The 14,418-nt window shown below is 50.0% G+C and overlaps 1 protein-coding gene across 1 annotated transcript; it reads left to right on the top strand.

Moving 5' to 3' along the window:
* Nucleotides 1-7,018: 7,018 nt before the first annotated feature.
* PPP1R14A (protein phosphatase 1 regulatory inhibitor subunit 14A) lies at nucleotides 7,019-11,096 on the top strand. The gene is made up of 4 exons (XM_061135419.1): nucleotides 7,019-7,291; nucleotides 9,360-9,440; nucleotides 10,011-10,043; nucleotides 10,859-11,096. Exons 1-4 carry the CDS (start codon nucleotides 7,091-7,093, stop codon nucleotides 10,985-10,987), a joined length of 444 nt encoding a protein of 147 aa, XP_060991402.1. The 5' UTR covers nucleotides 7,019-7,090; the 3' UTR covers nucleotides 10,988-11,096.
* Nucleotides 11,097-14,418: the final 3,322 nt, after the last annotated feature.

Below are 14,418 nucleotides of genomic sequence, written 5' to 3'. Positions count from 1 at the left end.
CTAGTTCCTCCTCAAGGGATATATGTAACAATCTGAAGCATATCTTTAAGTTTTGTTTGCAGAAACTAAGACCCCCACCCAGGTGGAAGACAGTGACTAAATGTAGACCCCAGACTGGTTGGAACCAGAAGGTTGATGATTAAGATTTCTGAAACATCACCCAGTTACCTCACCACTAACCAATCAGAAAAAAGTCTATGAACTACAACCCTTACCCCAAATGTTACCTTTAAAACCCTTTCCCTTAAAGCCTTCAGCAAGATGTGTCTTTTGAGTTTTCCCTTCTCCCTGCATACATACATGCATGCTCAGCCACGGCTGATTCTTTTCTATCCCATGGACTGTAGCCCTCCAGCCTCCTCTGTCCATGGGATTTCCCAGGCAGGAATACTGGAGTGGGTTGCCATTTCCTTCTCCAGGGGATCTTCCTGACCCAGGGATTGAACCTGTGTCTCCTGCATTGGCAGGTGGATTCTTTACCACTGAGCCACCTGGAAAGCCTCTCCTTGCTTCAGTTCAGGTCAGTTCAGTTCAGTCGCTCGGTCGTGTCTGACTCTTTGTGACCCCATGAACCGCAGCACGCCAGGCCTCCCTGTCCATCACCAACTCCTAGAGTCCACTAAACCCATGTCCATCGAGTCCATGATGGCATCCAACCATCTCATCCTCTGTTGTCCCCTTCTCCTCCTGCCCTCAATCTTTCCCAGCATCAGGGTCTTTTCAAATGAGTCAGCTCTTTGAATCAGGTGGCCAAAGTATTGGAGTTTCAGCTTCAACATCAGTCCTTCCAATGAACACCCAGGACTGATCTCCTTTAGGATGGACTGGTTGGATCTCCTTGCAGTCCAGGGGACTCTCAAGAATCTTCTCCAACACCACAGTTCAAAAGCATCAATTCTTCGGTGCTCAGCTTTCTTTATAGCCCAACTCTCACATCCATACATGACTACTGGAAAAACCATAGCCTTGACTAGACGGATGTTTGTTGGCAAAGTAATGTCTCTGCTTTTTAATATGCTGTCTAGGTTGATCATAACTTTCCTTCCAAGGAGTAAGCGTCTTTTAATTTCATGACTGCAATCACCATCTACAGTGATTTTGGAGCCCATAAAAATAAAGGCAGTCACTGTTTCCACTGTTTCCCCATCTATTTCCCATGAAGTGATGGGACCAGATGCCATGATCTTAGTTTTTTGAATGTTGAGCTTTAAGCCAACTTTTTCACTCTCCTCTTTCACTTTCATCAAGAGGCTCTTTAGTTCTTCTTCACTTTCTGCCATGAGGGTGGTGTCATCTGCATATCTGAGGTTATCTCCTTGCTTGCTGTCCTGCAAATAAATGCTGCACTTTTCTTTACCACAACCTAGTGTCAGTAAATTGGCTTTGCTGTGTGGCAGGCCAATGAACCTACATTCAGTTCTGTAACAGCCCCTGGGGTGGGTAATTTTTAATACCTCCTCCACTCTACCAAAAAATTATTTTCAGTAATAATCATGTAAGTATCATTATTTTATTTGTTCTTTAATTTTAAATTTAATAATCAAAAATTAATAAATTTCCATTTAAAGATATTACTCAAATTCAATAAAATATTTCATGTATGAATGAAAGTTTGTACTTATCAAATAAAAATATTATGTCTTACAGTTCATACCCTGACTCACTGTTTTGAATTTTTAAACACAAAAACTCCAAAAGAACATGTAGAATGACAATAGTTTCTCCATCTTTACAATCATTGTGCTATCATTTAAATTTCTAATGTATTTAAATGCAAGACTGTATAGTCACAGAAATTGGAGACTCAAACTGTGCCTGATACAAGACCAAATGCTTCCAAATTGTCATGAACATATTTTCAAAATGAGCACACATAGCTCAGTCTATATATGTCAGAGGTCAACAGTATACATTAGGGTTCTCCATATTAACTTTCCTTTAGACCATTGTGGCAAACAGCCCCCTATAATCCCCTCCGCTTAGGTGTAAGCAGGGCCTGGGTGGGACTTGCTTCTAACCAATAGAATATGGCAAAGGAGGTTTACGTTACATTATGTAAGACTGTCTCCATGGACTGAGAGACTGTCCATGGCTGGCTCTGAAAGAAAGAAATCGCCACATTGTGAGAGGATTGATGGAGAAGACCGCATGGTAAGGGATTATAGGTGATCTCTGGGAGTCGAGAGCCATTCCCGCTGATAGCCAGCTAGAAAATGAAGACCGCATCCCCACAGCTTCAAATAGATGGAAACGCATCTTTTTCTCAGTGGAGTCTCTGATGAGATGGCAGCACTGGCTGACCCCTGGATTGCTGCCTGAGGAGGCCCTGGAGAGAAGGCCCAGCTAAGCCATAACTGGACTGGATCCACAGAAACCATGAGGTAATAAACAAGTGTTTTCTGTTTGTTTGCTTGTTTTATTTATTTTTGGCTGCACTGGGTCTTCATTGCTGCGTGGGCTTTTCTGTAGTTGAGGTGATTGGGGGCTACGCTCTACTTGCAGGGCACAGGCTTCTCATTGCGGTGGCCTCCCTTTTTGCAGAGCATGGGTTCTAGGGCATGTGGGCTTCAGTAGTTGCAGCACATGGGCTCGGTAGTTGTGGCTCTCAGGCTCTAGCGCACACGCTCAGTAGTTGAGGTACATGGGCTCAGCTGCTCTGCGGCACGTGGGATCTTCCCAGACCAGGAATCGAACCATGTCTCCTGCATTGGCAGGCAGATTCTTTACCACTGAGCCATCAAGTGTTGTTTTAAACCACAGAATTTGTGGTAATTTATTCAGAGCAATAAAAAACTAATACACGTACAATATTTACTAAAGGATAAGAGTAATAAAAATATCTAATTTGAAACTTACCAATATATTATTAAAAGTCAACAGTTTTAAAAAACAAATTCAACAGTATTGCATTAAATTGTTCAGTCAGTAGACCTGCAAACAATTTTTTTCCTGGGGGTGGAATGATTCTTTTATCACTGATACTGTTTAGAATTTGTCAGTGTATGGCATAATATAAACTTGGCCAACTTTTTTTTCCCCAAACTTTAAACTTTTTATTTTGTGTTGCGTTATAGCTGATTAACAATGCTTGTGGTAGTTTCCGGTGAACAGCGAAGGAACTCAGCTGTACATATACATAAATCAGTTCTCTCCACAAATCCCCTCCCATCCAGGCTGGCACATAACATTGAGCAGAGTTCCATGTGCTATGGTCCTTGTTAGTTATCCGTTTTAAATATAGCAGTGTGAATATGACCTTTCTGAAGTCCCTAACTATCCCTTCCCCACCCCCTAACCCACAACCATAAGTTCATTTTCTAAATCTGTGAGACTCTTTCTATTTTATAAGTTCCTTTGTATCATTTCTTTTTAGATTTCACATATAGGGGATGTCATATGGTATTTCTCCTTCTCTGTCTGACTTGCTTCACTCAGTATGACAATCTCTGGGTCCATCCATGTTGCTACAAATGGTATTATTTCATTCTTTTTAATGGCTGAGTAATATTCCATCATAAAACATGTACCACATCTTCAACTTTTGATTAGTTTTATTATTATTTTAAAATTCTCACAGGGTTGGCTTGTGGTAAAGAGTTCGCCTGCCAGTGCAGGGGACACGGGTTCAATCCCTGGTCCGGGAAGTTCTCACATGCTGTGGGACAACTAAGCCCGTGCACTGCTCCTACTGAGCCAGTGCTCTAGAGCAACAAGAGAAACCACTGCAATGAGAAGCTTGTGCACCACAACTAGAGAGTAGCCCCTGCTTGCTGCAACTAGAGAAAGCCCAGCATAGCCAAAAATATATAAATAAATCTTAAGTAAACCGTAAAATTTTCTCTACAGACCGTGCATCCCCTTTTTTCCTGTGCCCAAGTTAGACCGTTCCTGTTTCCCTCCCTTTGGTACACCACTAGCTGGGAAAAAGACAGTAAATAAGATGAGTTAATTATATACAAGGTTAAAAGGCAGTGAGCATTATGGATAAAACATACAGCCAGGTATGGGGCATGGGAATTGCAATACGAAATAGGATTGTCAGAGAGGATCACTGCACAGGCAACATTTGAGGGAGATGAAGGAGTTAGCCCTGTTGACATCATTCTAGGGAAGAGCCTTCATGATAGAGGAACAGCTAGTGCAAAGGTGCTGGGGTGGGACAGTGTTTGGCAGAGCTTTGATTGTCCCACAACAATGGGGAGCTATGGACGGTTTTGTTTGGTTGGTTTTTCAACATACCTCAGCTTTACTGAGCTACAACTCACATAGCATACAATGTACTCTCTTAAAGTGTGCAATTCAATGGGTTTTAGTATATTCATAGAGTTGTGCAACTATCATCATGTTCAATTTTAGAAAATTTCATCCTCCTCAAAAGAAGCCCCTTACTCATCAGCAGTCACTCCCCTTCTTCCAGTCCTCTCAGCCACAGGCAACCATGAATCTATTTTCTGTCTCTATGAATTTACCTATCCTGAACATTTCATGTATATAGAATCATACTACATGTGGCCTTGTATCTGGTTTCTCTGCCTTGGGCTTCCCTCATATCTCAGCTGGTAAAGAATCTTCCTGCAGTGCAGGAGACAGACCTGGGTTCGATCCCTCGGTTGGGAAGAATCCCCTGGAGAAGGGAAAGGTTACTCACTCCAGTATTCTGGCCTGGAGAATTCCATGGACTGTATATTCCATGGGGTCACAAAGAGTCGGACACGACTGAGTGACTTTCACTTCACTTCTCTGCCTTAGCATGTTTTCAAGGTTCATATATAAGTACTTGATTTCTTTTTATTACCAAATAAGAGCCCATCATATGGATATACCAAATTTTATGTATCCATTCATCGATTGATGGGCTGGGTTTTCCCCCACATGTTGTCTGCTATGAACATTCATGTACAAATTTTTGTGTGAACATGTGTTCTCAACTCTCTGGTATACTAAGAATGGAATTACTGGATCATATGGTAACTCTAAGTTTAACTTTTTAAGGAACTGCCAGGGGCTTCCCTGGTGGTCCAGCAGGTAAGAATCCACCTGCCAATGCAGGGGACATGGATTTGATCCTTGGTCCGGGAAGATCTTACATGCCTCTGAGCAACTAAGCCTGCAAGCCACAACTACTGAAGCCTACACGCCTAGAGCCCCTGCTCTGCAGCAAGAATAGCCCCCAGTCACTTCAGCTAGAGAAAGCCAATGTGCTGCAACGAAGACCCAGTGCAGCCATAAATAAACACATCTCTATTTTTTTAATTTTTAATAAATCTTAAAAAAAAAAGAAAAAGAAACTGCCAGACTGTTTTCCAAAGTGGCTGAACCATTTCCATTCCCACCATCAATGTATCAAGGTTCTGATTCCTCCACATTCTTGCCAACACTTGATATTTTCCATTAAAAAAATGACAGCCATCCTACTGAGTGTGAAGTGGTATTTCATTGTTGTTTTGGTTTACATTTTCCTGATATTAATGATGTTGATCATCTTTTCAGGTATAGACTCTTGTATATCTTTTTTCTAGAAATGTCTATTCATGTCCTTTGTCTACTTTTAAAATGAGTCATCTTATAATTGAGTTACATGACTTCTTTTTTTATTTTAGATACAAGTACCTTATCAAATATATAATTTGCAGTTTTTTCTCTCGTTCTGTGGGTCGTCTCTTCACTTTCTTGATGTTCTTTGAAACAAGTTTTAAATTTTGATGGTGTCCAATTTATTTATTTTTTTTCTTTTGTTGCTTTGCTTTTGGTGTCATATTTAAGAAACCATTGTCTAAGAATGGATAATCTTAAGCAGGGGAAGGACATGGCCAAATGTAAGGTTTTTTAAAAATTATTTATTTATTTATGGCTGCACTGGGTCTTTGTTGCTGCTCATGGGCTTTTGTCTAGTTGCGGCAAGTATGGCATACTGTCTCGCTGCGGTGCACGGGCTTCTCATTGCAGTGGCTTCTCTTGTTTCAGGGCACAGCCTCTAAGGGCATGCGGGTTTTAGCAGTTGCAGCACACAGGCTTAGTTGCCCCGTGGCATGTGGAATCTTCCTGGACCAAGGATCAAACCCGGGTTCCTTTCATTGGCAGGCAGATTCTCAACCAATGGACCACCAGGGAAGTCCTGCCAAATTTAAGTTTTGAAGTGTATTCTTGCTGCTTTCAATTACGGTGGGAAGACTTGTGAGGTAAGAAGTTTCTCTGGTCTCCCTTGTTAAACGTGCAAACTCCACCCTCCTCCATTTCTCATCTTCTGCTTCATATTTCTCCATAAACTAACCATATTCTAACAAATTGTGTAATGTACTGTACTTACTTATTATGTCACTACTTGTCTCCACCTCATGGAATGTTGACTTCATGAGGATTAGGCTTGTCTGTTTTGTTCACCGCTCTGTCCTCGGTGCCTAGGGAAGTTGAGGAGGGGGAACCTGGTGATCACCAGGGAGACAGAGAACCCCTGGATGCTATCTGGCATAAGGAGACTGATATGAGGGGAGAAAGAAACGCGCAGGGGGTGGGGGGCGGTGGTGGCTAACAGCTCAGATGACATGATGTCAAAAGAATATTTGTTGAATAAAGTGAATACGAACAAATGGATACATGGTTGAGTGAATAAATGAAAGAGGGGTCAAAAGACCTACCGTGAGTACCATGGCTTGACCTTCCCTTGCAGAGTAGGTAGCACAGGGGCTCCCGCACTGTCCCTGGAAACCACCAGGGGGCGAAGACAGGCCGGGTCCTCGAGAGCCCATCCCGGTACCCGCCCCGCCCCGCCCGGGCGATCCAGGTCCCGGGAGGCCCAGCCACTCGACCGGGCCTGGGGCTCCCGGACCCCGCCCATACCTGAACCAGCAACAGCCGCGGGCTTCCCTAGGGCGCAGCGGCCAGTCCTCGCGCTGCAGGCGGGGAAACTGAGGCCCGGGGCGGTCGGGGCGGGGCCGGGCGGTCGGGGCGGGGCCGGGCGGTCGGGGCGGGGCCGGCCCCCCCGCGAGTCCAAGCCCCCGCCCCCAGCCGGCCCCGCCCCGGCCCGTAAGAGGCCCCCTGGGCGCCCGGCGAAAACGCACAGCGCGGCGCCAGGGTCGGGGCCAGGACCACGATGGCAGCGCAGCGGCTGGGCAAGCGGGTGCTGAGCAAGCTGCAGGCTCCATCGCGGGCCCGCGGGCCGGGGGGCAGCCCCGGGGGGCTGCAGAAGCGGCACGCGCGCGTCACCGTCAAGTATGACCGGCGGGAGCTGCAGCGGCGGCTGGACGTGGAGAAGTGGATCGACGGGCGCTTGGAGGAACTGTACCGCGGCAGGGTGAGGCGGAGAGGGGTGAGGGGCACGGACGGGGAGACCCCGGGCGGGGGGGGGGCTCTGATTGTTTGTTCTCATTGATGCACCCTGGTGCAGCCTCCTTTGCACGGGAGAACGCAGCCTCCTGGGCTCCTGGACCCCGCCATCTACCTTCCATGACATTCTGCTTGTGCACACACAGACTTGGGTCCAGACTCCAGGCTTTAGCATATGGAAGCTGGAGTGACCTTATCTGGAGAAAGGGTGGGGACAAGGGGGATGTCTTAAAACCAAACACAGACATGGTGTCTGGGGGAGATACAACCACAGCATGCAGCAGAGGAAGCATTGGCGTTCACAGACAGGCTCAGGGACACGCTGTGGCCACTCGCAGACACAGTGACAGAAGCAACAACCCCACACAGCCTCCCCGGGACACACGAGGGGGGCACTTACAGGTCAACCTCTGCGACCACTGTAGGCTCTCCCAGTCACCCCAACACAGGCCACGGCCATGTGCAGACACAGCACGACTAGACCCACACAGAAGGACTCTCGTCACGGCTGTTCACAGACATGGCAAAGCTGTGGCAAGTGGCAGACGGTGCAAGCTACAACAGCTACCTCTGACGCCCAGTGATTCAAGTAACGACCATCCATTATCTCCTAAAAGCAAAAAAGCGATAATCACTTTGCAAGCGCAATGATAGATGCTGCAGCCACGCACAGACATAAAATAACAGAAATTATAGCTACACCCAGACAGTAAACCGCGTAAGCCATGGGCTCCTCCGGCCACACAAAGGCAGAAACTGCATCTGTCCCTGAACACACACAGCATAGGCTATAGCCTCCACTGCTATCTCGTGGGCCACAGACAGTCATGACATTTCACTGTCTATAGTCACATTTGTACAACACACACGTGCTGCAGAACACGGTCACAGGTACACACACACACACACACACACACAGGATGAGCGATTGTCCTCAGCACAGCTCGAAGGTGGGAGACGCCACAGCCCCTTGCAGTGACCCGAGGCCCCTCTGTCCTCAGACACGTGTGGGCTCACACTGATGGGCGGTGGCTAGTGGTAGGTGGCATAGCTAGCCAGACTCTCAGGGACACAAGCTGTGCTCACTTACTGATCGACCTATGCCGCAGTGAGACAAACACTGCTAAGCCGGAGTCCCCCACCCCCCACCCTTAGGACCACAGACCCCTGTACAAGCCACAGAGAACATCACACACACACACATGACACATCTCTGCACCCTCCCGTCAGCCCTGGTCTCAAACACAGAGACTCACATAGGGGGTTTACACACTTACAGACACTCCACGCCACACACCATCCCCCGACCACCGAGGCCTGAAGCCCACAGTGGAATCAGCCGGACTTTGTTGGAGGAGGAGAGACTGTAGCCTCTGGGATCTCTTTGCTCAAACAGCTGGGATCTGTCCCCCACAGGGGTACCGAGCCAGCCTGCATTTGGCCCTTTGCCCTGAGAGGCCACCCAAGGGTGCCCCTCTTGGCTGCTCAAAATTGGGCTCGTGACTTATCCCACCCACACACCTTGGGGACTTGAGGGTTGCGCTAGGGCCCCAGGGGGTGACCCCAACCCCCACCCCCATCCCCTGGGGCTAGGGGCCATCCCCAGCAGGCTCTAGCCTGCCAGCTTCCCTCCCCTCCACCTAGTGCTTAAACTTTTCCTTGAAAGGACAGAGCCAGCCCCTCTCCAGAATCCCAGAATCTGACATTCCAAGACTCGACCAGGCCTGCTTCCCACTGTGGGAACTGGGGCCAAGGCAGGAGCACAGTGCCAGGCCTGAAACTAACGGGACCCAGGGGCCAGGATCTGAGCTGGTACAGGCTCTGGGGCCTCTGTCAACCCATCTGTCATCCTCCCCTGCCCTGCCCCCGCCACCACACCCAGATGTCCCGCCTTGGCGGTGCTGTCCCTGACTACCACATTATTGCTCCAGAACCCGCCAGCTGGGCCCTGGGGCGGCTGGGGCTCCTCCGGAGCCTGGGACAAAGACAGGGGAGGGAGGGGAAGGGACCCTGACTGCCCCTCCTTCTCCGCTCAGGAGGCAGACATGCCCGATGAGGTCAACATCGATGAATTGTTGGAATTAGAGAGTGAAGAAGAGAGAAGCCGGAAAATTCAGGTAGGTGGAAGGGAAAGCCCTGCACATAGCCCCCTCCCCTGCATCTCCCTAAAAATCGTATTAATAATTAACGGGTTTATTGAGCACTCCCACAGTGCCAGGCACTGTTTCAATGGCTTCAAGCTTAGTAACTTATTTAATCTTCACAAAACCCTCCAAAGGGACTGTTATCTCCATTGCACTACTATCGCTTCTATTATCTCCATTTTCAAGGAAAATGACCCCGGAGACATCTAATCACTTGCCCAGGGTCACACAGCTCAGCAGGAGCAGGGCTGAGAGTCCACACACAGTGTCCCTGCTCTCCTGGCCTCTATGCTCCTGGAGGGAGGAAATGCTTTGTGACCTTCTGGCCCTCGCTGGATCCAGCGCTGGTTGTGGGGCTGAGTGTCTGGACTCATCCCTAGCCCCCATAGCTCTCTAAGACGCTCAGATCTATTTCTTCCCTGGAAGCCGCGTGGGAAGTCCACCCGGATGTCCATTTGTCTTGCTTCGTTGGGGCTTTGTTGGGCTGGAGGGGTGTAGGTGTTGGTCATTTACTATTTTTTTTTCTGTTGGGGGGCTGTTTAGGGGCTCCTAAAGTCGTGCACGAATCCCACAGAGGTGAGTTTTCTGTCCCCCACTCTAGGCCCTGTTCTGTCCCCTGCATCCGTGGGGGTGGGGGTGGGGGGTGGTCTCCGGGGAGGAGGGTGGAAGCTGGTGGGGCCCGCAGAGGGAACCCTGGGGGCCCTGCCTGTCCCAGGGCCCTTTTCTCATCTCAGTGGTGTCTTTTGTCTTCCTCACTCCTGTCCCCTCAACCCCCATCTGCCGCCCTGGGGGCTCCATTATCTCCCCCTGCTGAGACGCTCCCCCATCTGTCTCCTCTCTCTGCCTCTCTCCTCCGTCCCTCCCTGCAGCACCCTGGGGCTCCCTTCCCCACCTCTCAGGGGCCCCCCAGACCTTCCAGGCCCTGAGCGGCCCAGCCCCTCCCACTTCCTTCCCGGCTTTAAAAGGGAAAACTATTCGTGTTTCTCTGACCAGCTCTGGGCTGCCCGAGGGACAAACGTCACTGTGTATCTGTCTGCCCTGGAGCTGGCTGAGGCCGCTGGCCCCTGGGGACCCTCCTCCGGGTAATCTCTTGGCCTGAGAAAGAGCCCCATGTCGCCCTGTGGCTCCGTTTCTTTCTCGGTCCCCTCGTTTCTCTCCCCACCTCTTCTGTGCACCTCTCTCCGTTTCTCTCTCGCCCTGTCTCCGGTCTCTTCCTCTCCGTCCGGCATGTTCGCCTCCATCTGGAGCCTCTGCCCCTCCTGACCTCCACCTCCGTGCTCTCGCACTGAGCCGAGGGCAGGAAGAAGAGGGGTCCTGGGTCAGAAGGGCGGAGCTGGCCAGGGGGCGCCCCCACCCCCGCTGTGTTCTCAGCACCCTCGCCCTGTCCTCAGGACTTCGTCCAGGAGCTGCTGGCGAAGCTGCGAGGCCTCCACAAGCAGCCAGGCCTCCGTCAGCCCAGCCCCTCCGGCGACGGCAGCCTGAGCCCCCGCCAGGACCGAGCCCGGACCGCGCCGCCCTGACCCTCTCTGGCCTCCGTGACCTGCTCCGTCTCCCCACCACCCAACGCCGTCCTGGCTTGTTTATAAGTTGTATTTAATGGTTCCGTAACAATAACACCGCGTGCCTGTTTTTCCTCTCCCCGGTTACTGTGGGCTTCCCCGAGCGCCTGCCCCCACCACCCTCTCTCCCGCTGAGTCTCCTCGGGGCCCCCGGCCCCCGCATCTGGCCCGGACAGATGGAGAACAGCTCCTCAGCCAGAGAGCATGAGAACAGGCCCTGCTGACCTTCCACCCCTGGGGCTCACATCCTGTCCTCGCCTCCCCCAGCCTTGGCCTAGCCCCAGCCAGCAGGGCCTCCATATGTGGTTAGTGGTGGGAGGGGGGTCCTGTGGGGAGGACCACCTGTGGACCACCACAGCAGAGGCCCAGGACCGAATGTGCCTGCTGTGACCGCAGCGTACCCGGAGCAAACCATTCATCCTCTCAATAGATTTTATTGCACATTCATTGGATGCTTTTATCCCTGGGTCCGGAAGATCCCCTGGAGGAGGAAATGGCAACCCACTCCAGTATTCTTGCCTGGGAAATTCCATGGACAGAGGAGCCTGGCGGGCTACAGTCCGTGGGGTGGCAAGAGTCAGACACGACTTGGTGACTAAACCACTACCACTGGATGCTTAGCACTGCTATTGGTATTGAGGTCACAGAGATGAGCAGAAAATGGCCCCTGGCGTCAAGGTGGTAGGGAAGGAGAGCTTGCGGGCAGGAGATTAGAGCAGTGTGCTGAATGGTTCAAGGTACTTGGGAGCCTAGGGAGTGGGAGGAGCGGTTTGCTCTTGGGGTGGTGAAGAAATCTAGGAGTGCTTCCCGAAGAAAGTGACACTTAGGCAGGGCTTTGAAGGATGTGTAGGAGTTTGCGTGAAATGGGTACCCATATTTGAGGACTCTGAACTGGTGGGCGATGGGATTAACACTGGGGCTGAGGAGGATTTCCTGGTGGCTCAGATGGTAAAGAATCTGCCTGCAGTATGGGATACCCAGGTTTGATCCCTGGGTCAGGAAGATCCCCTGGAGAAGGAAAGGGCAACCCACTCCAGTACTCTTGCCTGGAAAATTCCATGGATGGAGGAGCCTGGTGAGCTACAGTCCATGGGGGTCGCAAAGAGTTGGACACAACTGAGTGACTTCACTTTCTTTCTGAGACAGGGAAGATAACAAATAATTGGCAGGCCCATCTATCAGTCAGAACGGATAAGTCCTTCAGAACTGAGACAGGGAAGCCAATTGGGCTGGGGCATGCTCATGCTGGGGAAAGGAGGCCCTGAAGAGTCTTAGGGGAAGGGCCAGGGTATCAAGTGAATAGCGGCTATTTACCAAAGACTGTGGAAATATTTCATTATTTTAACAATAGTTCTGTTTGTACCATCAGTCCCAGCCATGTCCAGTCAGGAGATGGGGGTGTGGCTGTGTTTAGCAGTGCGGTCGGGCCAGAGCTGCTTTGTGACCTTCTGGCCCTCTCTGGATCCAGCGCTGGTCGTGGGGCTGAGTGTCTGGACTCATCCCCAACCTGGAGGGGCAAAGCACCTCTCCCATCTCACCCCTACTAACCAAAATTGAGCCTCAACCCCCATGCCCATTCAGTGCCACCCAGCAGCCTTGCCAAGATTAGGCACCCATCCCAGGGGTCCAAGTTCCAGTCTGGCAGGAAGAGAAGCTGACACTGGAGAAGAATATCCAGGAGCACCTGGTCTGTTCAGCCGTTCAGGTGGCCTTGCTGTCCCTATGCAGACAGACCTCAGGCTTCCAGTGCCCCCTCCCCTCCACACAACTGGATACAGAGTGTGAGGGAGGAATCCCTCCTCCTGGCATCCAAGCGAAGTCTTGGGTATGCCATGTGTTGGGCCTCTGTAAAGTGGGGACTTCACCCGTGAGGAAACTGAGGCCCAGATAGTGATGTCAGTTGCCCCCAGTCACTCAGCTGGAAAGTGGCACTTGGTTTCAGTTCTAGGCATTATGACTCCAGAACCCAACTACTTCTTCACTACAGTGCCCTTATAAGCCATAGCTTTAGCATAAACTGCAGTTCTTCAGGGGCAAGAAGTGTGCTAATTCATACTAAGGTGTTAGTGACTGCTAACAGCTCTCTGGGATAGCCTATTGAAAAGGCAATGCAGGGAGTTCCTTGGCGTTCCAGTGGTTAAGACTGCGCTTCTAATGCAGGGGCCATGGGTTTGACTGGGGAACTAGGTCCCACATGCTGTGTGGTGCAACCAAAAAATTTTTAAAAATTAAGGGCAATACAATTTGAGAACATGGCTAGAACAAAAGGATCGAGAAGCAGCAAACCATAGTGGGTAAGAGCATGAGCTCTGGGGTTAATGCCCGGATTCAAAGGCCATCTGTTCTACTTTGCAGCTGTGTGGTCTAGTGCAAATCACTTAACCCCTCTGTGTCCACATGCTTCAAGTGTCCCCATCTGTAAGATGAAGATGATAATAGTACCTGCCTCCCAGGGTGGTTGTGAAGTTTAAATGGATCGATCATAGACTAGCGCCAAGGCATTATTATCATAATGCTTATTAGCATTATGATCAACCTTATCACTGGGGGGGGGGGGGGGGGGAACTGAACCATTAACTCTTTACAGCCACCATCCCTGGCCAACAAAATGTCCCCGGGGACACTGAATCACAGCCCCTCTGTTAAGGAAAAGTCACAAAGGACACAGTGTACCTGACCTACCAGGTTTGCATTATTGCCACACTCACCTCACCCTGCTTCCCAGGGATCTGTGATCTTGTTTTCAACTTATCAGCCAAATAATGCTTTTGCTCACTTTTTTTTTTCTTTGTTTGTAAATTTTGGCTTCACCTCTCAGTTTGTGGGATCTTGGATTGAACCCGGGTCAGAGGTTCAAACAGAGTTCAAACCACTGGACCTTCAGGGAAGTCCCTCTTACTTTTTTAATCTTCTTCCACCTTGCTCCCTCCATGGGCTTCTTTCGGCTTCAGAAGAGAAACCAAAGTCTCTCCCTCCACTCTCCACCCCCTTCACCTGTCATCATTCTGCCTTCATCCCTCCTCTTTCCCTCCCCCACCTTCAGTTCCAGGAGGCTCTTCCCCTTCTGGACTCTCAGATGTTTCTCTGCCTGAGCACTCTATTCAGAATCCCTCATCATTTAGATGTAATTTCAGACAGGTGTCCTTGAGCCCCTTATCTAAGAAGCCACACTGTCGCTATCCTGTCACAATAAATTTTCTCCACAGGATTTATCACACCCTGAAATTTTAGTTTATTTTCTGTCCACCCTCCCTGGTCACTTGCTCAGTCGCTTTTGTCGTGTCTGGCTCTTTGCAACCCTATGGGCTGTAGCCCACGAGGCTCCTCCGTCCATGGAATTCTCCAGGTAAGGATACTGGAGTGGGTTGCCATGCCCTCCTCCAGGAGATCTT

This window comes from Dama dama, chromosome 4 (assembly GCF_033118175.1).
Source record: "Dama dama isolate Ldn47 chromosome 4, ASM3311817v1, whole genome shotgun sequence".
In the NCBI taxonomy this organism is placed as follows: Eukaryota; Metazoa; Chordata; class Mammalia; order Artiodactyla; family Cervidae; genus Dama; species Dama dama.
The sequence above is the reverse complement of the archived record's forward strand: the minus strand, read 5'-3'. Positions and strand labels throughout refer to the sequence as shown.